Below are 27853 nucleotides of genomic sequence, written 5' to 3' on the forward strand. Positions count from 1 at the left end.
TGACAATGCAAGCTGTGGTAACTTGCTTTCTTCAAATGATGTGACCATCTCTTGGGACTGTCCAAAGTCTGAAGCCAGAAAGGAAAAGAGAGAGTCGAAAAATTGTTCTGTTTCCAATGAGATAACTTAGCTGATTCTATGTGAAGAAAACTTTCATACCAGGCTTTAGACTCCGTAGCTCAGGTAGAACTCTTTGGAAGTTAGCTCCAGAAACTCACTAGCAGTCAAAGTATTTACCAGAAACCACATTCTATTCAATGACAGATCAACCCTTGGCCTAATCCTGCACCTTTCTTCCGTAAAGTCTCAACAGCAACCTCTATTGCTGGAAAGGCCATTCACAGATGTCTAACCCTGGCAAATAAAAGCTCATTTTCTCAACTTCTCTGCTTGAACATTACAAAAACTTTTCTTTCATGTAACTTAAAGATTTATATATTTATTTTCATTATATCTTTATATTTTTTTTAATGTAACAAATAAAAATGTTGAAATCATTTTCTTTAGAGACGCTTACCTCATGTTAGGAGGTAACATTAGCAGGAATAGTGGCCACTGTGATACACGATGAAGCAAAATATAATACCTTTAAAATGTCCTTTAAGAAAGATAGAGGCATTTAAAGTACTAGTTAACAAGGAGTTGAAATACTGCATTGTTTTGTAACTCTCCTGAAAAAGATCTTTCTGTCTTTTCTACCTTTAGGTCAAGCTGAATGAGAGGATCATAGCTACTGAGCAAGGACTTCTCATTCGCTCTGTCCAAGACAGTGATCGGGGGCTTTATCACTGCATCGCAACAGAGAACAATTTCAAGCAGACCTTAGCAAAGATCAATTTCAAAGTTCTGGATACAGAGATGGTGGCCTACATGACTGACAAGTGGTCCCCTTGGACCTGGGCCAGCTCAGTGCGAGCACTGCAGTTCCACCCAAAGGACTTTGTGGGAGCTTTCAGCCACTCTGAAATGCAGATGATCAACCAATACTGCAAAGACAGTAGACAGCACGGTCAGCGGAGGGAAGAACCCCAGAAGCTGAGAGGGGATTACAGCAAACTAAAGGCCCTTATCAATAGCAGGAAAAGTAGAAATAGAAGAAATCAGTTACCTGGTTCTTAATTTGATTTTGCAGCAAGAGATATCTTTGTCCTCACTGTAGAGGGCTTATATTTGTCTATTGAGAACAAAGTTGAGCAAATACAATGAAAAATTAAATGAAATTACAGCAAGCCTCAGAAAAGATCCTTCTCCCAATAAAATGCAGTGTAACACAACTTAAAGAAAAGATGTGGAGCATTTTCAGTCCTAGATGCTTACTGGCACTAGGTTAGGCTGTGTCGTGGAAACAAAAGTGAGTGTTCTCCTTAAATCAGATTCATATTTAATATCTCGATATTTAATTACAGTTGAACAGAAATTTTTACAAACTCAGTGCAGTATCTGGCAACTCTGGGACTGTACTAGACTGGTGGAGGAAGAATCTGGGTTAAGATGCACACTCCAAGTAGGATGGTACTAAAATTTCTTTGCACTGCATTATGAACATGAGTTTCTACTTGTTTACTGATTGATACTGGGTTTACAGCTTTTACTCATTGTTCAAATCATGTGAATACATGCAGATAAGATGCAAGTAAAGTATAGTAGAAATGTTTCATTCATTCAGAGGTCAAATGAAGGAATGAGTAGAAAAAAAAGTAAAAATGTTTTTATACTTTGTCAGAGGAAACACTGATTATTGTGCATAGTATGAGTTGTAATAAATTAATGAGTTCTGGAATGTAACTTAAAATATCTCTGCTCATATTGATTTTTATTAATATACAATGTCCTGTAACACTACATAGCTTTATAAGTGGTACAACGCTAACATGAGAATGTTCATTATACATACAATTTTGAAAAGCACCTAAGTGACTTGGGTATTTTAGCTGTTTTCAAAGAATTACACTCCTTTGGTTTGTTTTTCAAAAGACAGAATGTGTAGACTGTTTATTCAAAAACAATTCTTTAATCTATGCCATAGTTAAACTGAGAATGGCCTGCAATATAGAAACAAGTTATGACCATCCTTGAAAATTTTAAAAATTATTTTCTCAGCTTCTCAACATGCAAAATGTTATCTAGATTTTTTAAATTACAGCATTTCCACTTTTCTTTTTAACGTTATTTTCACAGTTTCCTCCTCTATTCTGTTTTTCTGCTGTAAAGAAGATACAAAAAAGAAATGAAAAATGAAAAGATAAGAAAGAGAGAAAAACAAAATTTAAAGAGCTGGTTAGGGTCAAAAACCAAAAAGTACGACAACATTTTGAGAGATATGTTTAATAGAAATATTTTTGTTTAAGTAGAAGCTGTCAGGTCTAATGAAGTATGTCTTGTTGCCAATTGGTTGCATGTGCATCGAGCTATCCTGCTAAAACCAATCACCTTTTTTTTGAGAATCACCAATACCAAAAAATAGGGACAGGTGTTCCTTATTTTACTCTGTAAGACTGTTTCAGAATCCACTGAATCTCTTCAGAGGAAATAATCTCCAGGGATTAAATCTGTGGGAGTATCTTAGAAAAAAATATGTTTGTTTTTTTTTATGATGGTGTCAGCTAATTAACTAAGCATAGTCAGCTCAAAAAAAAGTAATTTTCTAAAAGGCCATTCAATGAAAATAACTTCTAAGCCCAGCACAGTTAAGAAAAAGTGGTTAGTTTCAGCCAATAATGTGGATATTGTACTTTAAAACACAGTTTTAAAAAATGTAATGGGTGTTTGTTGAAACTCTTGGGCATTATTTCGATTCTACACTGGTCATAACTCTGCAGGGTGTAGGAAGACACCTCAAGTTTCATGCCAGTGTGAATTAAGATCTAGTGCAGTGGAGTTAACTCTGTTACTGAGATGATACCTGATTTCTTTATGTCATATCATTGCCACCTGACATAGAATAGCTGGGAAATGGGCCCTGATTTGTCTAACCACTTAAACACTCTCCCTAAGACCCTTTGATGCTGATGGGGGTTCTTGGACTTCGGTTTATGTCCTTAGTGCTTGTTTCAAAGGGGATGGCAATGCCTGCCTGTTCGTATATTACCATGTAGCTAAGTGCTTTCATTAATCAAGGCCTAAATGCACGTTTCTGCAGCATGCAAACACTGCTATCTGTGGTTCTTCTCATGGAAATCAGTGGGTAAAATCTCTCTTTGACTTCCGTGAGCTTGAATCTGGCCCCAAGAGCTAGCAAAACATTTTCTGGTGGGAAAAAAAAAAAAAAAAGAAAGAAAAAAAAATGGAGATGGATTTTTGGTTTTTTTTCTGAGGATGACTGACTTCTGGAGTGTGTAACTTACAAACCAAAAATTGAGTGCCACAAAATGAAACTACCTCCTGGAATGACATTAGTGCATATGCTCTGTATGCTGCCATGCTCTTCCTATCTCCCCAGCAGATTCACCGCAGAGTTAGTGTGATCTTAATGTCTATTGTGAGGATCGTAATCGCTTCCACATGGAATACGATGATTAATAAGTATTTAAGGGTACAATTTACTCTTTAAGTGGTTAGGTACAGTGATGTTTTAATAGGCCTCCATTAGGCCTCAGAAATTATAGTTACACTGTTTTCTGATAGAATATTGGCAATAAGGGATTCCGTTAAAACAATCAGCATAGCTCAGAGTTTCATGTGATTATAAAATAATATTTTTAAAGCTGCTTCATATACCATTATTATGGTATGACTGTTTAAGGGATTATACTTAAACTAACATTTTTCCTGCTGCATGAAAACTTCAGCATATATATAATAAGCTTCTGTCAGTGCGTAAGCGGTCCAAGCTTCCATGCTTTAGCAGCCTTCCCCTGTGTATAGAGCAGTCAGGAGCCAGATGCTCAGCTGGTATAAACTGATGGAACTTCCTTGCTGTCCATTTAGCTACTGTGCTTTCTGCCATCTGAGTGTTTGGCCCTAAATGTACAGAATACACGAACTGCAATTTTCCTTTGTTTCAAGTAGCCCCTCTACTGTAGGCGACACCAAAACTTAGGACTGTAATATTGTTTGTGCTATTTAATACTTCCTATTTTGAGGATTACTAAATAATGTATATAATTTTATTTCTTAAAAAATACAAAAGCAAAAAGACTTCTAGGTATAACTTCACCAAATGTAAAGATATGTTCTCTGCTAAGAACTTCACCGTGTACTGATATTTTTGGGCTATTTTTATTTTGTGTAGTTTGTAAAGTTTGCTGAAATCTTGACCTAACGATGTGTTCTTTGCAACTGTTGTTACTGTAGATATGTGTGTTTTATTAAGAAAATCCTGTTTTTAAAAGTGTAGGTATGTGTATAAGTTTCCAGCACGATGAAACTGTCATTACAGTGAATATGCATTATATAGTGTGTAAGAAAGAACAAAATGTAGTTTAAAATAGTAATATTTAATTGAATACCTAAAATACTATTTGCCTGACAAAATAAAGTGTGTTGCAACAACTTAATTTTTTTAATACACTTCTTTACAGTTGTTTGTTAAAAATAAGGAGCTTTATTTCTTTATCTGAAGAGCAGTCCCAAAGGGTTTCTTAGGCAAGTCCAAGAAAGTACTTGCAGCATCAGGTATTGCAGCCGATCAGTTCTGAGCCCTGCTCCAGTCTGAACACTCATCCACAAAGATTTCCAGGGACAGATGAGGATACCAAGTTGAATTCTTACAGAAAAGATCCTTTCTGAAGACCTTGCATGTATACAGGTCAGCATTTTCCCTTTGTATATACATACATGCAATATATAGATATATTTTCATATATATCGTTTTCATATTTCTATATGAAAAATTTGTTTTCTAGTAGCAATATAAGCTCTATCAGGAATACCCGACTCTAAATAAGGAGAGCAGAATATAAATACTTTCTAATTTTTCTTCACTTTGAAAAGAAGCAAAACAAACATAACCACCCATTTTGTGAAATCCTGCAAATGACACGTTGTGCTGTTCAGCTTTTTCTTTCACACATTTGCCAAGCAGCTCCCCAGGGAAGGGAGGCTGATGAGTCTGCACCATAATAGGGACCCACAGCTCACTCCCATTTCCTGGCTTGTCCTTGGAGCCAATAACCTGCCTGACACCTGCAGTACATTCCATTTTCCTGCACCTATCATACAAGCAGTTTTATAATTGCTCTTATCATCTGTTGGGTTCAGATGGGTTTTAAAAAGGAAGCATAGGACCTGCCCCATTTTAAGAAATAATCATTCCTTATAATACCCTCACAAAAAGGTTCTGGGTTAAAAAACCTGGATTTCGAATTCCCAAGTATACAGGTTCCTGCAAGCCATCATGTGAGAGGAACAAGATTACCTCATCCTCGGATTTCTGTACTGGCTGGCTCTGAGATGTACTGACCCTGGAGAGATACCTGCACTCAGACAAGTTCTGGTCTGAAGCTGAGGTTTTGAACACTCCATCCTGCTGGAGGAAATGCTTGGGTTAGGCTCCAAAAGGCAGGGATTTAAAAGCAAGGCATTTACAGACTATAATGCTCTGATATACTTTTCACAGATCTGATCCTGTCTTTAAACCCCAGTCAGCTTTCTTCTGATCCTCTCTGCCTTTTTCCCTATCTTCTGTGGGGTTGCAGCAAGGTTCAATGACATACCACTTTGATTCCTTAGCTCCAGGCAGCAGCAAAACAAGACTCTTGATTTCTCTGGACATCAGATGCAAGGTCTTCGAAGACCTGAGCTTCCTTCTTTCAAATTTGTTAGAATTTTTTTTTCATCTGGGAGCTACTTGCCTTTTCTAGTGACAAGCCCTGTTGAGTGGAAGCAGGATGTGAATGAACCACACTCACGCAACATAATGTGAAGCATGAGCAGGATTCCTAGAAGGACAGAGCAGTGCTTGGCACGTCCTCCTCTATGCGTCCACAAAAACCCAGAGGGAACCAGTGAAAATTGTTGCCTGCACAGGAGGCACTGCTAACACCAGGGTGGCTCCCAGTGCTGCAGAGTGATTGTTGCCTGTGGAATTAATTGTCGTATCTAGAATTAAGTCAGCAGCTGTAGTTCTATGGGGTAGGCCATAAAAGCAAGTTGGGACACTATGACTTTTGTTGAAAGCAATGGACTAGGTCTCAGGAGACCAATATCTCTTTATCCTTTGAACTGCAGCTGGTTTGCTAAGTCCATTCTTCTGCAAGCCAAAGTGGTCTGGGGATAAGTGACTTCATGTGATAGGAACTGAAATAAAATTACACATGGGTACTTATCAGCCGGTCCCATATATATATGTGCATGCACATAATAAGGACAAATATGTAAGCTTTTCATACAGTACTTTCTGATCCATTTAGCTTTTTTGACATTACTGTACGTCCTTTTTCAATTTGATCAGAATCAGACATGAGTTCTTCAAGACGTTAATAACCTGTGAGTAGAACAGCTGGTATCTCCAAGAACATTTTAAAAGACAAGCAATTCATCCTCAAAACCCCTTTCTTCTAATCACTCTTTTTCTAACTTATCTTCTTCTCTATCTGAACATGAATTTCATTTTTACATCAGGAAACTTTAGCACATTTTAAGTAAAAAAAAAAATGTGCTGGCATCTAACATGTCTAACCTAAACTAAAGGCTGAGATTTGTCAATGCCTTGGCATTCTGGACACTCCAAGATGGAAATTCAACACAGCTGGCTCAGCGGTCAACAAATAACTGTTTCACAGTAATAGACTGTCCTGTATCCCAGGACTCATAATTGGATTATATACAGAGCTTTACAGAGCAAACAGTTTTCACATATTATTAGCACTGTATCAGCTTCGTTACTGCTGATTTGAATGCCAAGCCTTACAAATGAACCCAAATGTTTGCTGAGCTCCACAATCAAGACTGCTTAACCCACAAGGTTTCAAAACATGCAGCACTTTAAAAAGCCCTGAAGCTTTTTCAAAGAGTTTTATAAAAAGCAAATTAAAACTTGGTTAGTGTTGTTATTTGTGGGCAATGAGTCAGTAAGAAAGACTGTTTTCTAGCTGAGCAACTTGTGGAGAAAGATTTAGCATTGAGAAAGGGTAAGCAGAAATAGATTTAGTTAACCTCCAGTTCAAAACTCTTTTGGATAGCTGTTGTTCCTTGGCACATTACAGTAGTTCTGTTTCCAGTATCTGCTTTCTCTGTCTCCATTTCAAAGGTCCCAAAGACATGAAGGGTTTAAACTTGCTTTCAGGTTCATGTCTCGGGACATAGTTGTCCAGGGTCTTTAATAACACCTCCATAAAAATAACATTACCCATAGTGTTATCTATTCTATCTGCGTAAACAGCTTTAGCTGTTGATACAATGTTAAATAATAAATAGATAAAAATTGCATTTTAAAAGTTTTACACAGAATGAAAGACTGGATCTCCAGAAACAGAGCAATGAAACGTGCTGCAGGTCTTGTGTAAACACTGTGAATATGAATTGCTACTACATGTTGTTATACGATGGAAAAATATCACTCTTTCAACCTTGAAGGGACAATTCTCCCATAAGTCAAAGCTTACCAAAATTAATCTTCTTTCACTACTAACAAGGATTTGGTTGGTCCCTTTCCAGAACTTCTATCTCGCTCTCAGTTTTGATTTGTTTTGTCTTGTTTTTAATTCAATCATTTTCTCTTCCAAAAGTTCTTCTTTCTCTGTGGTTCCTCATGTCATTTTCTTTATGGTCTCTTCTTTATTCCCTATCCGTTTAGTTAACTAAAAGACACAAAGACAAATCTGAGAAGAGCTAGTTTAATTTAACTGTTTTAATTACAAACCCTGTTCATTCCAATATTCTGAAATATATTGCTTACTATAATCTGCAGCAGATGCCACACATTGTTGGCCTCATCAAGTTTCTCTTCTTCATAGTCTCAGCTAAAAAATGAAACATCAAATAGTATTTCCAAGTTGTATGCAGTCTTTTGAGCTTCAGAACAAACATCAGAACCAGATTACATAGTAGAATGTGTGTGTTCACACTCAAAAGACATTTGGATAGTATTTTGTTATGGTTTGTAGAGTGTTTTTTTCAGTACAGTATTCATGTTGCAGACTATTCCCTTTATTATGCCTGAGAATACAAGCTCCAATCCAGGCTAAGAGATTTTGTTTTGGGGAACTTGAAATACCGGAGAATGGAAGGGATGGAGAAGTAAAATATCAATGAATTATATGGCACAGATAATCTGACAGATTGCCAGTCCAAAAGAAATTTGGTAAAATTACTGTTACCAGAAATTATTTTGTAACTCAGAGAGGCTTATAATAAAAAAAGATTAGTGTAACCTACCTAAAACTTTTTTTTTTTTTTTTTTCCCCCAGAAACATCAAAGGTCTTTGTCACGGAGGATGAAAATGACCTTTATTATCACAGCACAAAACCAAGCGCGTCCTTCACATACTCGGGAGAAAAGGAGTGCACAACTCCTTTGGATCTGTCCTGCACAGAGATCTCTCCTGTGCTGTGTCCTCCATCTAGAAATGTATGGAATGGACTATTGGGAAATGGTTAAAGCAGAGAATAACATTCCTGGTGCATTACCCTGGGCTCCAGAAGTAGGGGGTCATGTTTGCTGCCACTGGGTGACCGCCTGCCCTCTGAAGCACCCTAGTCATCTCCCAGTGTGGGGCCTGTTGTGATGTGGGACAAATTGGCCAAGGAGTCCTAAAAGGAGTTCAAGATGGTGCATTTACTAGTGTTGCTGGAGACCAGTTAGAGATTAACAGAGGAAGAAATACCTTGCCAGTTTATTCGTTCCTGTCAAGAAGGCAAGCTGTTATTTTGAAGGGAGCTAACGACACGATGGTGAAAACCATATAAGCTGAATAGAAACTTCCCCTGTATCCTCCAGCCAACTTTAAAGTCAGCCAGCAGAAATCTTGGAAATCGTACAAGTCTTCCTGCATTGAGAGCACTCAAGTTCGGATGCCAAGAATAAATCTCACTCTGAGGGAAACCTCTGAAGTAACTTCTGTTGACTGAACTGTTCTGGCTGGTGAAGGCAGAGCTGAGCGTGGCAGATAGTGTCACGCCATACCAGATGCTGTACCCCCCAGCCCAGTTTACACCAGATTTTGCCTTACATGTCAGTATGGGAAGAGATGGAGACAAAGCAGTCCGCTGCCTTTGCCTTAAATTAGCAACTCTGGGCCTCTCCTCTGGTTTAGTCCATCTACTTTGTGCTGTCCCAGAAAGCTGAAACAGTCGTAAACACCATTTAACTGGTTGATTAAGGCAGTAGACAGCTGCTTTTCATCACTAGAATTGTGCAAAGCAACCACTGGTTCACTGGTCATTATTTCAGTTCCTTTACCAGGACAAAGCACTAAGCTGCCCAGCATCCTAAAGCAAAGCATCCTAAAGAAAACTTGTCAGCATCCTAAAGAAAAGCACAGCATGGGGAGGGGTGGTGCAATAACCAGGAGGGCTCTGATTTGCAAGTGATGCTTGGTAGTGACCTCTTTTTGCTTTAAGATGGGAGAAAAGTTTCTGTAAATATTTTCTGCAGGCTGCACAATTATACTTTCACAAACAAGGAAGTATTTTAGATATACCATACCTTGGACTTGAAATTTAGCTACTGGAAATGACCAGGAGATATGTAACTCATGAAAGATCCTGAATTCAAGTCAAGATACGTAGTAAAATGTAAAATACCCCACATCTCATGCAATGTCATAAATTCCTTGACTAACACATGCATCATCTAGCAATTTCCATCCCTACATCCTAGGAAAGATCCAGCAAGTATTTCCTTGAGGACAGATTAAACTGCAGCCCAGTCCAATGTACTCCTTTTCCCAGTTTCTTAAGCCAGGCTCCTAGTGAAAACTCTTACTAATGTTAGCTAGTTACCTTGGATGAGTGAGGTCTGAATACTGCCTGTGGGATTTGGCTTTCTGAGAAGTGTGCTCAGCCTCCTTTTTCCTGTTTCTGAGATCTCCTGCATTTTAAATCTTTCTCACCACTTGATTCTGGGCGCTCTATATTCTCTCTATAAATTAATTCCAACTCACTGACAACACTTATTTTCTGTGTCATTTATTTTAGGTTAAAGTGGCTATAATAGCCATACACAAATCAGGATATCACAAACATAAAGTAATGTGACATTATTCTGAAAAACTATTTTTAAAAATCAGAGAAAAAACAATATTATGAATAAGTTTATTTTAAAATAGTAATTAATTAATTTCCTTCCAAATTCTATCATTACGTACTAAAAGATAAAATAAAATACAACCCACTGTTGGTTTTGTTTGACATATCTCAGTTGTAACCGTTATTGCTCTCAGACATCTCCATGCACTGAAACACTCAGATTCCCAAATAACTGCATTATTTCGGTCACACTGAATAACATCAGTGACATCTAAACACTTTCTCCAGTCAAGGTTCTCTCTTATAAATAGAATGTCATTTTTTCAGGAATCAACATAGCTCTGAACCAAACCATGAGATGTGCCTGACTGCAGTCCTGGTTGTCCTGTAGCTTTGCTGTTTCATCCACCTCCTCCACCACCACTAGTTTGCTGGCTTGAAGTTGCCTTTGAAGTTAGCTAGGTGGTGCTAGAATACACTTCTGCACTGTATTAACAAGCATATGGCTCATATTCTCCTTACTGTGGATCAGACAGAACTTAAAGCTTGGTTTTATAGTGTGCCCCCTCATACAAACATTGCACAATGAGTCAGTACTGCAGTCCAGCCCTGGACTAGAAACTATTCACAGTGCCTCATTAACTGAATATTGAGTTGATTTTAAGGACAGAAATTAGATCAAATGTACATTTTAAAAATCTCCATTGCCATAGGGTGCAGCTGCTTGGCAATATCCCATTGCTTTCTTTCACTGAAGGTTATTTTGTCTTCTTTAACATAAGAATTTGTATCAGTCAAGTAGTTTAATTTTCCTTGCTGCTGCAAATCTTAACCCTTGGTCTCCACAGCTCTCTTTGCACAATGATCCTGTGCTTTTGTTTGTATGTTTGTTTGTTTGCAACTCACTTGGATCCACTAATCTGAAGAAATACATGATGCAATTAATACGGGAGAGCTGTGGAGACAGTTGAGCACAGCCTGAATTTATATTTTCATTTAGCTTGTCGGAAAACTGGTTGCAGTACAAAATGAATGTGTCATCCTAGATCTCACGCTCTGTTCTGCAGGCAGCTACACATGCACAGCAACAGCTGAAATGAAAATACAGGTCTCAGAAGATATTTAACCTCCAATTATTTTCAGCTTCTCTTATCATCATTGACCTCAAATTGCATATTGGACATTTCACAAAGACAAAATGAGAATTAGAGCTCCGGGAAAATGAGTTACAGCAAATGAACACAGTGTGTACTGACACAGTCCTCATAGTTTGCTTGTAATGTGATTATATGTGCCAGCTGACTGTAGTGAACTTTTCAGGAGCAGCATGTCTGTCTCCACCCAGTGTCTTTCAGCAGCACAAGCTGATCACGGCTCAGCCATTGCTGTGAATGTCATTACAGGTTTGCATATTAACAGGAAGTTCAATCCCTCTCCACTCAAATTTGAAAATTAAAGAAATAAAGACATGCTTCTTGAAGCCCAGGGGCTGGAGGAGAAAAAGAGGAGAAATAATACAGAGAAAATGTTTCTCTGTTAAGGTAAATACTGATGCAGCTGTTTATTGCTCTGTCTGCTGAGAAAAACAATACCTACACAAGGTCAAAGAGCTTTCAAATAAACATTAACGTACTTTCTGGATGAGTAAATTTAAAATGATTGCTGAAGAAACTTTCAAAATTCATTGATTAATTAGTGTAGGATTTGCTTCTGTCAGTCCACCTTCTTGAGTCAGAGATGTTGAGCCGGTCTCAGGCCATATTGCTGAACTGCTATATGTTATAGGAGCTAGATGGAGGCTCTGAACTAGATACATATACAAAAGGAAGTTATCAGTGTGAAGAGAAAGATGAGTGCTGGTTTCTCTGCTAGTTGACAGTCCTGAGCACTATTATTAAAGCTTATGAGACTTTCTCTTCCCTTTCTTCTCTCTTCCATGCAAAGCAAAGCATGCTTAGAAAGATACTTAAATATCCTTGTTCAAGATGTAGTGGGGTTTTGAGTCTTGAGATGTTGATGGGGCAACCTGATCTAGTGGTCAGCAACCCTGCCCACAGCAGGGGGTTGGAACAGTTGAAACTAGAAGATCTTTGAGGCTCCTTCCAACCCAAGCCATTCCATGATTCTATGATTCTATGATTCTGTGATTCTCTGATTCTGTGATTCTATGATTCTGTGATTCTATGATTCTTTGTTTAAGAGAAGTGAATAAAAATATTCTCATGTTGGAGAGGTATTGACATTTGAGTTAGCCCTGTGACCTATGGCTTAAAAGGGAAAGTGAGAAGTTTCCTTCTCTGGATGTGTTTAGCTGGGGTTGCAAACAATCTGAGAATAATTACAGGCTTATACTTTGCCACTGGAACAGTATCTGCTGTGGAAATCCTTAGAACGCCCAAGGGTTTAGATGACTAGTATGCTTGGATTGTGGATAGATGAAGGACCTAAGGACATGTAGCACTAGATGAGAGAAACTTTAGCATATCTGCCTCTTGAGGTAACTGAAAAGGCAGGTACTGGAAGGGAAGAGGAGCAGGGGCACAGACACCATGGTTCATCTGAAAGACTTGATGTGTGCCAGCTCACACAAGGCCATTCACTGGGACAAGTGCACAGTGAGTGCTCCAAGTTCATTTCTCCTCCCCTCAGCTTTGAATGAAAGTCAATGAACTCTGACTGAAGATTCTGAATAACATCTTTGCTTGCACTAAAATAGCACCTATATGCATCAGGCAAGAACAGCGATCCTTTGCTCTCGGCACTGTTCAGGTACATGAGACAGTCTCCATCTAGGTCAGTAAGGCAGATAAGAGGCAGAAGATGGGGCAGGATTGCACCCTTGCAACCAAGTCAGAATCAAGTTTTTTGTCTCTGGTGGATATGCCAGAATCATTGGCCTTTATAGGCTGCCGAGGAGCTGGTCCCAGGAACTGCGTCCTCCACCCTCCCCAGCTGTCAGACCTCTCTCTACAGGCAGAAGAGATGTAAAATCCTAACGTCTTTTCTTATAGAGTAATTCAGGCTGCACAGCCCACCTCTGTGACTGCAGTGACCCACCTGATCAAACTTCATTTTAAATTATGTAATTCAATGGTAGGAAATGGCCTTTGGCCTTAGGCCTCTGCTTTTAAAAGGATTGCTTCAGCTCTAGTCATTGCACTTATGCATGAACCACCCACTTCGATATGGAAATTTTTGCAGCTCAAGGGGATTTCATTAATTAAGTAGAGAGGAGGGCATATAATGTCATTCGCTGTAACTGGATCTACAATCAATAAGTGACCATATGTGCATGAGCCAGGAGCATTTCAATACCCTCAGCATCGCTGTGGAAAAAAAAAAAAAAAAACACAAACAACAATCCAAGAGAGAGCTCCTTTATCTGTGACACAAGCTTGTGATCTCAGGCAGATTTTCATTGCTTAAAAGAATCACACGAGCCATGCTGTCACATCAAACCACACAAAGCAGGCAGATTTATTGTCTGCTTGGAAAAGCAAGGCAACCAAGGAGCTTTACAGTTCCAGGCTGAGGGCTTGACGAGCATTGTAAGAATAAAACCTGTTTTATATCTGAGCTTTCATAATCAGGCTATGTTTTGCATTTATAGCCCAAGTTTGATACTCTTAAAGATCAATTTTTTCTGAGTCTGAAAGAAATTCATGATATTAAGTGCTAATGCAGCTGTAAGTACTGCTTTCTAGCTTTTTCTTTATATTTTTTTCTGCCTGTTCTATTGGCTAAATATCTAGACAGCTGCTGCTTGCTAGATCGCATTCTTAGGGTGAAGAGTTTGTTCTACATACACAGAATGTGTTCATTCCTCAGGAATCAAATGACCACAGCAGAGCTAAACAATATGCGAAGTATACAATTTATTTTGGACTATTATTTCTCCAGATGCTGAAAGCTGGTAGATTTATTAACCTTTGAGTACAAACCACTGTTTTTCACTGGAAAAATGAATATAAGAAGGAGCAAAAACCTTTATGGGGAGATGTCATTTGGAACTTCACTAAATGTCTACTGCCTTAAAACCCACCGTTCACAACATTCAAACTGAAAATAGAAATAAGACAAAGCAAGCTATTTTTTTAATTACAAGAAATCATTCTTTAAGGAAAAAAATGTCTTGAACCAGCACTGACTGCATTAGGGGAAAGCTCTCCATCCAATTTGTGGTAACTGGAATGAGCAGCCTATTTGAAGGCAGAACAGGTAATCATTTTTATTAACTCAGCCTCTATTCTGCCAAGAAATCTGTGACTTTATCAAATCCTTTTCCTAATTCAATGACACCTGAAATTTCTTGTGTCCTTCACTGACAGAGAGCCATTGCATCCAAGCCAGCAGCCCTCATGCACTTCAGCTCTCCCTCCAACATGTTGTGATCGTGCTGTGGGCCAGCTGTTGGCAGACACTGAATAACTAATGACCTGCATGGAAGAGCTCTGTACATGCATTTTTTTTTGTGCTGAAGCGTGAAGTTCTTCGAGCAAAGGGCCTTCTGGTTAGTTAGAAACATTATCAATCTTGTATACAGGACTGGGTCACACAAGAGATAAAGGTGGAGAGTGTCCAGTGAATGTTTATAGGTCTTTTCCCCTTTTGCACTCACTTTCATTTTGTTGAGTTACAGTGGGAAACTTGATCAAGAGAGTAGGGCTGTGCCAACTGTAGTGACACAGGATGTGTTACTTCCTCCAGTGTATCCCCCTTTACATCTCTACCAGTTATCCAGCCTTACTACTGCAGATAGTTGGGGATTTCAGGTACAGCCATGTGCAGAAACGGAAAAGAGACATTACCAATGTAGTCAGTGATTATCAAGGTGAAAGAAACAGATGAGGAGGGTGTAAGGCAGTACACAATGTCATGAGTGCGTTCGCAGATGATTTAATGAAAAGCACCAGCCCTATCAAGTGGTGCAATTTTAATTTTTATTCATATTTTTGTGTGTATAAGGTAATCATGCCATGTGTGCAGCAACAGTCTTCTTCACAATACATTTTTTTTTACAGGTTTGTGTCCTGTGTGTTTTGTTTGCTAGCTGTCACTGCCTGTCTGGAGGAACTGTCAGCAGCCACTGCTGACTGCTGGAGGAAGCAGAGCAATAGGGACAGAATAGCAAAATATTATATATCAGCAGCTGCATGTGCTCCCTGGTGAGTCAGCATCTGGACATGAATTCATGTCATGGCAGCTGCCTATGAAATCTAATTTGGCAAAGCCAGTAATGGAGGAAGTTTAATATATGTTGCATATCTGTCATTTTAACACGCCTCCACCACCTCCTCAGAGCTGCAAACACCCTCCCTGCCTTCAGGCACTCAGCAGGAAGGCTTGGTCTTCAGCAGGAAAGCCAAGCTACTTCGTGCCAAGCTTCAATCAGACAACACTTGCTGCAAAGCTTATTTGCAGAGCCAATTTGAATAACGGACACAAGTTTCTAAATCAATATTTAAAACCCAACAAGAGAAAAGCCTTCACTACCGTACCAGCTCCCTGCAGGATATTCTCTGTGCCAAGTTTAGCTTGCATGGGTAAAGCTTTTGAAAACTCTCTGTTCTTCAGGAAGAGGCAGGTGTGCCAAAAAATAATTTCAATCAGTAGAGAAAGGTAGAGATTTCTTATTTAAAACATGTGAAAAGACAAATTTTATAATTATACATATGAAAAGGTCATAAGAATAGTTTTGTACCAAAGAACTGTAACATTTAGAATGAAATCTTAATCCTAAAATTGTTACCAGAAACTTCCATAACATGATGGATTTGATCTGAGAATCAGGCACACACAGCCAATATCCTCCTCTAGACAACAGAAACCATATCCTCAGGACATCCACACGTGAAAGAAACAAAGAGGAAACTTGAACAAGCCCTGTGTTTGGCACCTTCTCTGTTTTGCAACACAGATAACTTTTGATGTAACATCTTAGTCCTTAACTTCTTCTATACTTAGTCCAGCAGGTTATGTTCAGATGTCCTCACGGGCACAGCAAGCTGAGAGAATCAAAGATGAGTTTTCTGGATGGAGAATAAGAATATTAAGTGTGAAGTCTTGAAAAGTGGTGGCTGCTTCTCTGATGGTAAGCTAAGGGATGAATGGGGTTTCCTGAGCATTGTGGTGTTTTCACAGAATCACAGAATTGCAGGGGTTGGAAGGGACCTCAAGAGATCATAAAGTCCAACTCCCTGCTAAAGCAGGTACCCTACAATAGGTCACACAGGTAGGTGTCCAGACAGGTCTTGAATATCTCCATAGGAAACTCCACAACCTCTCTGGGAAGCCTGATCCAGTGCTCTGTCACCCAGCCAGTGATGACATCATAAAAGGCTACCAGGCTGGTCAAGCACAATTTCCCCTTGGTGAATCTATGCTGACTACTCCTGACAACCTGCTCTTCTAATTGCTTGGAGATGGCATCTAGAACAAGCTGCTCCATCACCTTTCCAGGGATGGAGGTGAGGCTGACTGGCCTGTAGTTTCCTGGATCCTCCTTCTTGCCCTTTTTGAAGACTGGAGTGATGCTGGGTATCCTCCAGTCTTCGGGCACATCCCACGTTCACCAAGATGGTAGAGATGGTTCAACAGTCACCTCTACCAGCTCCCTCAGCACACATGGCTGCATCCCATTGGGTCCTATGGATTTGTGTGCACTGATTTTGGCTAGATTATCTCTGACCAGATCCTCCTTGACCAACAGAAGGTCTTCATTTACCCAGACTCTCTCTCTTATCTCCAAGGTTTTATGCATTCTGTGTCATGTTTTTCCTCAGAGGGGGCCCTTCTGGCTTTGTGAGGAGGCACAGGGCTCTGATTTGACTGCAGCACCTGGCAAGCACTTTGAATGCAAAGAAAAGGTTTTTCTTTTTTTTTTTTACAAAAAGGATTGTAAGACACTGGAACAGGTTGTCGAGAGATGTGGTGGATGTCCCATACCTGGAGGCACTCAAGGTCAGGCTGGATGGGGCTCCGAGCAACCTGATCTACCTGTAGGTGTCCATGTTCATTGCAGAGGAGTTGGACTAGATGACATTTAGGGGTCCCTTCCAACTCAAACAATTCAATGATTCTGTGATAAATTGAACATCTTTTCCATTGTTTGTAGGGCTGGTAGCGCGTGATCCAAGTTCAGGTATTTCGGGATTCCTTCAGAAGCTGAAATGCAACTTTGTAAAACAAACGCTCTCTACAATTTCCATTTCTCCTAGCAGCCACGTGCTAACGTGTATGAACGAATTAGGTAACTGCTGCAACACTACCAAGCTGTGTGAGGTGGTGACGCAATGCTTAATTTATGCTCCGGATTAGTGCGAATAAAAGGGCCCCAGTTAAAGTCTCACTGCGGCCAAGTGCGTCCACCCGAACTTCTGCGCAGGGACGCGCGTTTCGGGGAATTCGGCCTAGCCTAGATGTTGTACTGCCATCTAGCGGCCAACGCACGCACTGCATGCCGAGGCCTGGAAGTTGAGATGCGCATACAGGCTGTTTTCAATGGTGCCCGGTGACGGGACAAGAAGGAACAGGCAAAAAACAGTGGAGGTTCCATCTGAACATCAGAAAACACTTATTTTATTGTTAGTGTGACTGAGCACTGGGACAGGCTGCCCAAAAGCTGTGGAGTTTCCTCCTTAGAGATCTTCACACTGGGCGCCCTACTCTGGATGTCCCTGATTGGGCAGGGGTTGGGTCAGAGGGACCCAGAGATCTCTGCCAGTTTCAACCATTTTGTGATTCTGTGATTTTGTGCATGCGGCCTAAAAATGTCAATAGCCAAGCTATATAAAATATGCATTTTTAAAAAATTGAAATGTATTATTCAGTGTTTCAGACTACAAGAGAATATTTCTTCTTAAACACATTCTGGATCATTCAAAAATTGGCTGGGGAAAAAAAAAAAAAAGCATTTAAGAGACTAGGAGTTAAATCTGCTCCTGCGCTGTTTAGCTGTGCAGTGATTTCATGCAGTTCTCTCTTCTGCCCACAAAGAGCTTTGTTGAAAGTTCCATATACTGGCTCTGATGTTAAACAAAAACAGCCAAGAATTTAAGTATGCTCTCTCATATTTATGAATGAGGTAACTTGGCTTCTCAGACAGCAAGGGGGGATTGAGTGTCCAAGGCAGGTGTATGTAAAGGACAGATTTCACAGGGACTCTGTCAAAATGGCTTGATGAGTAGATTTAAAATCCAGCCTCCTAGTGGACTTTTGTGCCCCCTGCCCTTACTACCTCCTTTTCTGACTTGTTATCATTCCAAAACCTGTTTTAAAGATCCCAGTCCTGGAAAACGCTGCTATGGATAGAGATTATAGAAAGAAGACTTCTCACGTGATGTGCTCTAGGATCCCTGAAACACTCATGAGAGACAAGCAGTATGACATGGACACCACGGGAAACTCAGGCCTTCCTAAAGTAGCCACTAAATAAAAAATACTAGGTGCACTTAGAAATCTTGCCCTTACACAGTTAGGCAGCTGAGACCGTACACAACATCCCTGTTTTACATGGGTTGTTTGCATGTGCTTACAGCATGCACTCACATTTGCTAGGGTATCAGCAGTGAACAGAGGACTGGTGGAAAGCAGACTCAGCAGTGGGATCACATTCCTGGTGTCCCAGCCTATGCAGTGCCCAGATCCTGTAGGGTAAAGCCTTGAGGTCCCACTTGTGGAACACCACACTGTCCCTTAATACAATCCACCTGCACGCCCCTACTTGCAGCTGTGGCTGTTGGGAGAGATTCTCTGCCTCCCCATTTCCTTCCCTCCCCCTCCCCTTCTCTTTTTCCCCTTCTTTCCCTTTGCCCAAATGGAAGAGCTTCTGGGACAGCTGCTGTACACCAAGGTCTTACAAATAAATACTTACATCTGTAAACCTGTTTCATCATCCTTTGTACAACAGTGAGAAGTTCTGGTTTCTTTCTGATGAAACCAAATAGATGAGATTAATGACTTGACAAAGAATTAAACAATCATAAAAATATTTAACAGGTCTCCGCTTGGAGCTGATTGATCAGAGATAGGTGCTTAAACCATCTCCTGTGTGTGCTGCGGCACAGAGGTGGAAATGCAAATCCAAATGTATGAGTTTAAGGCAGTACAGCCATGACTGGTTTAAACTCATCTGTTGATTTGTTCTAAGTTGTAGCTTAAATTTGAACATTTTAATAAGATTTAGTCTTCAACTTCTAGTGAATTAATAACTATTAGATATTATTGAATAGCAGCTATTGCCTGGTATTTGGGAGGCTTCAGCATGGTGTGACCTGCCCACCACCACAGCCAGGAGTACATTCATGAAACTGTGAAGCTCAGATTGCAGGAGTGGCACTCTTAGCAGATGACTCCAAGCTAAAATAGCCCTGAAAGTTTTCCATGTGAGCATGAGGCATTGCCATGCTGCACCATTTGCGCTGACTTGCTTTTCTTTATGTTTGTGTGAAATTTCAAGGAACTCCAGCCTCTTCACTCAGGTATTCCAGACAAACCAGCATCAAACCAGCATCAAACCAGCATCAAACCAGCATCAAACCAGCATCAAACCAGCATCAAACCAGCATCAAACCAGCATCAAACCANATCAAACCAGCATCAAACCAGCATCAAACCAGCATCAAACCAGCATCAAACCAGCATCAAACCAGCATCAAACCAGCATCAAACCAGCATCAAACAGAAGTGCGTATGTGTTCTGATTGTGCTGCAGTTCGCAAGAGGTTCTCAATCCAAGGAAGGAATTCAAATGAAGCACAGTGTGAAACGTGGCTCATTTGGTTTCCTAAAAGTACATACAAAGCAATAAAAGATTTTAACTCTAAAAAGCACTGCATCTTTCTCCTTCCTTAAAAAGAAGGTGCATTTAACTTGTATTGCTGTTTCTGCACTTGGCTAGAAAGATCAATCAAGGGATTTCTGTCCTTGTTTTGTTTTATTTACTATCTCTGCTTTTAATCCAGTAAGAATTAAAAGTAGTCTTCTCCTTCTCAACCAGTACCTAAAGTAGAGGCAAGATTCCCTTAATCTTTGTGGCCGAGCAGGCATAGAATCATGGAATCATTAAGGTTGGAAAAGACCACTAAGATCTTCACGTCCAACCATTGGCCCATCCCCACCATGCCCACTAATCCATGTCCCTCAGTGCCACATCTGCACGTTTCTTGAACACCTCCAGGGACAGTGACTCCACCAATTCCTGGGCATCTTCCTCTACGACTTCAAATTCAGCTGAAGGTATAACCTGAAAGAAAACACACTTTTTTAAAATCTGAGCTGATGTAATCTAAATGAATTCATGTAAATACAGTTTTTTTATAGCCCACTTCATGGCTGATACCTATACTCAATTTACTTCTACAGCTAGAAACACTGGGTGCATCCTTCAGGATCATACCTGAGTGCCAAATGATCTGGCCCAGTAAACACATACCTACATCTTTTCAGCGACACAGGTGATGCTCAGGGAAGTTTCTGTCTGCTACCCAGTAGAGCAGATGGCAGCTGGAATAGATTTCCTGAATTAACCTCTTCCCTGCACTGATTTGTCATTGAATTAAAGTATATGCTTTGCCAAAAGTTATCTTAGTGTTTTTGCTAATAGTAAAAAAATAAAATAGAAATAGTTAGAGGCCCCTGGCTCCCCTTTTGTGATTGTTTTATGTAGATGTGAGTCTGTGAATGTTATCGGTGTTCTTCAGTTTATCCTGCTGAGGATAACCAGGCTGAAGATAACCAGGCTCAGGTCATCAAGATGGCAGAATAAAATGCAGCTGCTGTGACATTACAGTCAGAATGTGTGGGGATGTGTGCATTAACTATCATTATAACTGTGTGTGACCAGTGCAAAGACAAAGAATTACATCTATAGAGTGAATATATAGAGAAGGATGTGCTTCCAAATTTGTAAGAACACACATTCTAGTGCTGGTGAGGCACCAATCATGCTTTAGTTTCTGTCATGACAGAAAGTATCCCTCAAGAAATTTCCATTTTAGCATTTGTATATGTGAGCTTTCTATTTGGAAAAATTGCTAACAGAAAGTAGGGGCAAAATTCCAAATTTCCTCATCCTACATACAAATATTCCATTGCAAATGAGTATGCAAATGTGTTTTAGGTTCATCCAAAACTTGAGTCATGTATAAGAGCATACAGATGGCTGTATGTAAGTCCTGATTTGTCCATAAATCCTTAGCATTAAATGAGTGCTTTTTGGTCAAGAAATAGAGTTCTGAAGGCTCAGATTCCATCAGGGCATTTATCCCATAAAACACCAGCTCAAAGAACTCAGGGGAAACCACAGCCTTAGAAAAAGGCTCCAGAATATTAATAGACATCAAACTTTCAGTCTTAGTATGGCCTCTATCTGGCATTTAGCAGACACTTAGGACATGATTTTTCTCATGCTACTTTTGAAGTGAAGTAATTATGTTGGACGATGTCAACTGGCCAAAAAAAAAAAAGAAAAAAAAAAGTAAAAACATGACAAGTTTTAGCCAGGAGTATTTTTCACTAGCTACACTGACAAGAATTTCTGAAAAAAAGTATATATGTATGTGTGCCCTTTGGGTGGCGCCTGCTGCAAAGCATTTGGTTTCTTTTCTTGCATAGAGCTGAGCAAGGTCCCAGCCTGGAGCTGACTGGGTGGGCTCCAGGTCATCAGCTGCTTTGGGTACAGCTCATAGACAGTGCAGAAACGGAGTGCCAGAGACATCTGGTATGCAAAGAGGGCACAGAAATTAGAAAATACATGCCATCTATTTATAAATACAGTTTGCATTTGGTAAAGGTAAGTAATTTGCATCTTCATCTTCTTTTGATGCTTTGCTGTTTTTCTGGTTGCTAACAGAATGTGAATAAACAGATTTCATTTGTTATTAAATTATTTAATACCGACCCCATGTACAGCCATGAATAAAACAAGTCCTTGACTTGCCTCCCAGTTAAAAGCACAGGCAATACAACATTTTTTTCTTTTTTTACTGTGTAGTGGCATAATTACATTACCTTAACAGACACTGGCAAGAAGAACAGGTTTTAAGAGAGGCTTTAAAGCATAATTGCAGCTAGAGATTAAGAGCTGGCACACCTCCTCTGGTGTATAATTATGTAGGCTGGCACATCTGGGGCCAAATGCGATATTCATCAATGACTTTCACCCATAATGACCTGGAGTGGGTGAGTAATATGGGGTGAGAGCATAGCCAGGCTTCTCTCCCAGTCCAACTCGCTTGGCCAGCAGAACCAACAAAAGATGTTGTGATGTGCTGCCAGATGTGCCAACACCTCCATCTCTAGGGATGTGAAAGGAGGCTTCGCTCTGACCTTGGTTCCTGATGTGGCCTCAGAATTGCTTCAGTTTGGACATAAAATCATACAATCATTAATGACCTCAAAGATCATCAAGTCTAACCATCAACCCATCACCACCAAGCCCACTAAACTATGTCCCTACACATTTACGCATGTCTTGAACAGATCCAGGGATGGTAACTTCAGCACTTCCCTGGTCGGCCTGTTCCAGTGCTTGACCACTCTTTCAAAGAAGACATTTTTCCTAACATCCAATATGAACTTCGTCTGGTGCAACTTGAAGCCATTATTTCTTGTCCTATTGCTAGCTACCTGGGAAAAGAGCCCAACCCCCACCTTGCTCCACCCTCCTTTCAGGTAGTAGTAGAGAGCAATAATGTCTCTCCTGAGCCAGATTTCTTTCCTCTTCTCCAGACTAAACAACCCCAGTTCCCTCAGCTCTCACATAAGACTTGTGCTCCAGACCCTTCTCTTCATTGCCCTTATCCAGATACACTCCAGTGCCTCAATATCTTGTAGTGAGGGGCCCAAAACTGAACACTGTATTTGATATGTGACATGCTGGCACAACATTTGAGTATTTGACATGCTGATGCTAAACTCTGCCCCCAAAGCCTCCTCTTTTTTGTAACCCAAAATAAAAATGCTGTATGTCATCGTACTTCATAGGGCAACAAGAAAGATGATGTGCACATCCAAATAGCAGTGATGTGTCAAACTACAATGACATAATAAGGCTAGGCACAAGATTGTTCATTCATCAGTTTATAAAATCAGTCTTTAGGAAAAGAAAACATACTCCAAACACCAAGGAAAAGAAATAAAATGAGTCCATTATCCAACACAGAATTTATTTAGACATGAAGATCTCAGAAAGTCTGAGCTTTATTTTATTTGTATTGAGCTCATTAACATTTCTAATAAATGTTTATCCCACACGAGTTTGAACAAATGCAAATAAGTAACATTAGCCTTAATTACATCAATTAAGAATAACTGGAACCAACACTCTGAACAAAATAACAATTAATTATAATTTAAGCACAGTCTAGGGACAGAACATAGTTTATAAGCCTGAACCTGCATTTAGATCAATGAGATTATGCATATGAACAAACATATTTGTGTGCATGCAAAATTGGGCCCTGAGACATTCAAAATCATGGCACTTGTCTTGATGGATCACTGCTGCTGGAGCACCACATCACACTAAGCCACAGAGTAAATGTTAAATTGCTAACAATGGAATTCAAGCTAAAGAAAATTAAGCTGAAACACTAGTGAATCCAATTCAATAGGAGCACTGCTGTCGTTCCTTTGGTGAAAATATCTCACCATTCAGTTCTGGCACACAAAAAATGTATGTATATAAACACATATATAAAATATATGTATACATAAAATATAGTGCATTATATATATACATATATAAAATATATAAAAACTTGGTGTCAGATCTTGAACCACAGCAAAGGAGAAAGTGAGTTAATGGCTTTAACAGTACTCAAACTTTTTTGACATGTCCATAGGACTCTAGGGATGTCTTCAGTTGAGTCATTGCCTAGGAAGCACAATGAGGAAGCAAATACATTAACTTTCTATGTGAGAGCAGAGCTTCTCTCCAGTGTCATGCTTCTTTCACATCTCCTGCCCTGTTATTTTGCAGTTCCAGCTCAAGGCTGGAAAAAGAGACTCTCATAATGTATTATGTAGACTTTGCCCTCATTAATAGTCCTTGGGGATTTTTATGATTCATCAGCTCTAATGCACAATGATAGCTACACAACTTTGTTCACAAGGAACATTAAACACGATAGATTAAAACAAGAGAATTTTGTTGGGTTTTTCCCTTTCTTCCCAAAAGGTAAAAACACCTTGCTAAATATACCTATCAAAAGATATTGTCCTTTGCTAGCAAGTTAAACTTTTCTGGATTAAAATCCGTCACTGTTTCCAAACACCAGATTATCAGAATCTGCCTTCTGTTTGATTTTCCTTTTTCTTTGCAGCCGTATGAGGACAAAAGATTGAAGAACTCAGGCTCTTGTCCTGAATTCAGTGACTTCATGGGACACCCCATGATATTCAGTATCTGTCCCAGTGACACTAATTTCAAATATATGGCACTCAGATTAAATGAAAAGTAAATCATTTGCACAGATGGCAATGTTTGCTACCTATCTACAGGCTGACACACTTCATTAACCAAATAATTGCACATATTTCCTTGTGGCAGATGGCTTATCAGAGAAAAACTAGGGCTACCTGTTCTCATTTATGCTCTAAATTAAGAAAGTGGAACACTCTGATGGGCCCTCTGAACCCTCAAAATCATTATCTTGGTATTTTTTTTGGTCTATAGTATTCTGGAAAATTTTCTCTCCACCTTAAAGGTGATGCATCAGAACATTCCCTAAGGGTTCCCTTTGGTGAAGTGGAGGTAAGGCAGCGAAGAGGCTGGTATACAAGGAAGAGCCAGAAAGAGAAACACACAGTAGAGAATACAAAGAGTAGTGGAGGCTGGGAGTTAGAGTGTAGCTCAGATTACCAAACATCTGTGGGGCCAAACACTGATGAGCACCATCAGCAAATGAATGACTGTGGTATGTGCACGCACCATCTCTGCACAAAATGTATAAACCAAGTATTTTAGTAAGTCTTTTATTAATTTCATGTTTTACAGTTAGTAACATTACATAACAAACTTCACATTCAACACAATTCACATCCCTGAATAGATGATAGAGAGCAGTTCTATTGCTGCACTTTCCATTCCTTGAAGGAACAGAAAGAAACATTTAAATGAGAGTATCATGTCTTGAGCTCAAAGGTGTTGTCATTCCCTAGCCTGTGCTCAGAGCTAGAACATTGGCAAGGGTCTTTCCTTTGTCTTGCAGTTCCCAGTAGAAAAAAAAGTAGCAAGTTGCTTAAATGGCCGAGGGTGGACTAAATTCCAACTGCATTTCAACTTCAGTCCACTTGAATGTCATTTAAAACTTGTAACAAGGTTCACATAATCAGTTATTTCAAAGCATAATTTCCACAGTGGCCTCTTTACTGATGTCAGAAGTGTGGGCCTTTGGAAACGTCAGCTTATTTGGGTTATTCAGTTGGTCTTCTTAAAATGGAAAAGCACACTGAATTCCATACTATGTGGAATCATACCTTTTGTCCTGAATTTTAATATGCTTGACTGAAACTTCATCCTTTGCCTACATTTGAAGTCTTTTGTTACCTGTAGTGAAATAAAATCAGAATTCAGCATGTGATAAGGTAAGTCTTCTTAAAAATGGCTCCTTACTACAGCATAATGTTTTCACTGTAATATTCATATTTCTGCTTGTTTCCACCACCTGGTAATCCTACCCAGGATAGAACTATATTTCGCCTTAGTGGGCTAGCTATGGTCAGGAGGTGTTTAGGCTAACATGGTAGTGATGTAAGACTGAGAGAAAAGGTGAGAAAATTCATCCAATGCACTTGATAAGAAATGTAATTTAAAGTGAATTCCTTGAACCTCAAATAGGAATATATAATGGAAGAGTGCAGGAATCTACTGCTGAGTGGCCTTTGGCCCATGGAAGTACTAGAAGGCATTTCTGAAGTGTTTAACAGTCTTAGATAAAATGTCTGTTTTCATTAAGTCACAACGATCATGCTGTCTTTTTGGAAAAAAGAAATATTGGTCTTCTGGATTTAGTTCCCAGTATCCCTCCTGGGTATGCTGAGAGCATCCTGAAAGATTAAGGCTCAGAAGAGAATTAGAAAACATTAGGTAAATTATCTAGATTTTCAACAGGAGTGAAATAATACCTGCTGAAATTTACTAGCACTTGAAAAATAACAATGGATAAATATGTAATGATTCTGAACATCTTAAACCCTGAGAAGAAGTTGCTGCTGAGAACTGAGTCACTAGTGCTTACTTACTTATTTTAATTTCTTCGATCTGCATATGAAATAGGAACCCATGAATGCGAGGAACAGCACACAACCTGAGATGATTAATGCCATCTGCACCACACCCAGTAACTGGACCCGACCGGTGACTTTATTTCTGAACATTTCTGCTTTTTCATCTCCAATAACAGCAGACTGAAATAGTGCAATAAAAAAGTCAGTGAAAGGTAAGTATGCAAAGACCTCACCTGCTGAATATATTCTTTGCATGTGCACACAGAATCATAGAATCATAGAATCATAGAATCATAGAATCATAGAATCATAGAATCATAGAATGGCCTGGGTGGGAAGGAACCTCAAAGATCATATAATTGCAACCCTCTTGCCACAGACAAGGTTCCCAAACACTAAATCAAGGACTAGATCGGGTTACCCAGGGCCTCATCCAACCTCGCCTTGAATACCTCCAGGAATAGGGCATACACAATCTCTGTAGGCAGCCTGTTCAAGCACCTCACCACTCTCTTCATGAAAAACTTCCCCCAGATGTCTAATCTAAATCTCCCTTCCTTTAGTTTAGATCCATTTCCCCTTGTCCTATCACTATCTATCTGTGTAAAATATTGTTTTCCCTCTTGTTTATAATCTTCCTTCAAATACCAGAAGGCTGCAATGAGGTCTCCCTGGAGCCTTCTCTTCTCCAGGTGGAACAAGCCTAGCTCCCTCAGCCTGTCTTTGTAGGAGAGGTTCTCCAGCCCTCTGATCATCTTCGTGGCCCTTCTCAGGACCCTCTCCAACAGCTCCTCACCTTTCCTGAGCTGGGGGCCCCAGACCTGGATGCTGGATGCAGTACTCCAGATAGGACCTCACAAGGGCAGAGCAAAGGGGGACAATCCCCTCCCTCACCCTGCTGGCCACCCCTCTTTTGATGCAGCCTGGGATACAGTTGGCCTTCCTGGCTGCAAGCACACACATCATAGCATGAGTTTAATTGATCAATTTCAGGGCATCAAGACAGAAAAAGTCTTCTTGTTTGTGCTTTTTTTTTGACAATGAACGTATGCAGAAGATATACTAACCTCATTTAACCAAAGAATAGGGAAAACATAAGGTTTCTGAACTTTTGATAAAGCTCTGGAATGAGAAAATAAAACATGTACAGAATGTTACCATTAGCTTGTTGCATACGCCCAGTCTCTACTTAACCATTTTTTTCACCTCCACTACAAGTTCTGTCTCCCAGACATACTTTTATAGCACAGTTTTGGATTGAAAAAATAAGCCTACAATTAGTAATAGTCATTTTACATATCAGGCAATTGTCTCTTCATGTCTAGTCTTCCATGTGCAGAAGAAAGAAATGCTGAACACATCTAAGTGTTGGAGTAAGGGTCTGAAAATCTGTGTGGTATTCACCAAAGAGATGTCCAGAAGCTGTACGTGTACATTTGGGCCAATGGAGAGGAGAGGAGAGGAGAGGAGGAGAGGAGAAGAGGAAGAGGGGAAG

The 27853-nt window shown here is 39.8% G+C and overlaps 2 protein-coding genes across 5 annotated transcripts in view; one reads left to right on the plus strand and one right to left on the minus strand.

Moving 5' to 3' along the window:
* Window positions 1–4496, plus strand: part of SEMA3C (semaphorin 3C) — a 123630-nt gene extending 119134 nt beyond the window's left edge. The window contains exon 18 of the mRNA XM_021384467.1: window positions 706–4496. Within this exon, the coding sequence (XP_021240142.1) occupies window positions 706–1119 (414 nt within the window). The 3' untranslated portion in view covers window positions 1120–4496. The remainder of the gene's footprint in view (window positions 1–705) is intronic.
* Window positions 23274–27853, minus strand: part of CD36 (CD36 molecule) — a 37094-nt gene continuing 32514 nt past the window's right edge. For all 4 annotated transcript variants that reach the window (XM_021384469.1, XM_021384471.1, XM_021384470.1 and 1 more), the window contains 3 exons: window positions 27426–27480; window positions 26374–26538; window positions 23274–25678 (listed from right to left, as the gene is read on the minus strand). In XM_021384469.1, the coding sequence (XP_021240144.1) occupies window positions 26374–26538; window positions 27426–27480 (220 nt within the window). In that variant the 3' untranslated portion in view covers window positions 23274–25678. The remainder of the gene's footprint in view (window positions 25679–26373; window positions 26539–27425; window positions 27481–27853) is intronic.

The sequence above is a fragment of the Numida meleagris genome, chromosome 1 (assembly GCF_002078875.1).
Source record: "Numida meleagris isolate 19003 breed g44 Domestic line chromosome 1, NumMel1.0, whole genome shotgun sequence".
NCBI lineage: Eukaryota > Metazoa > Chordata > Aves > Galliformes > Numididae > Numida > Numida meleagris.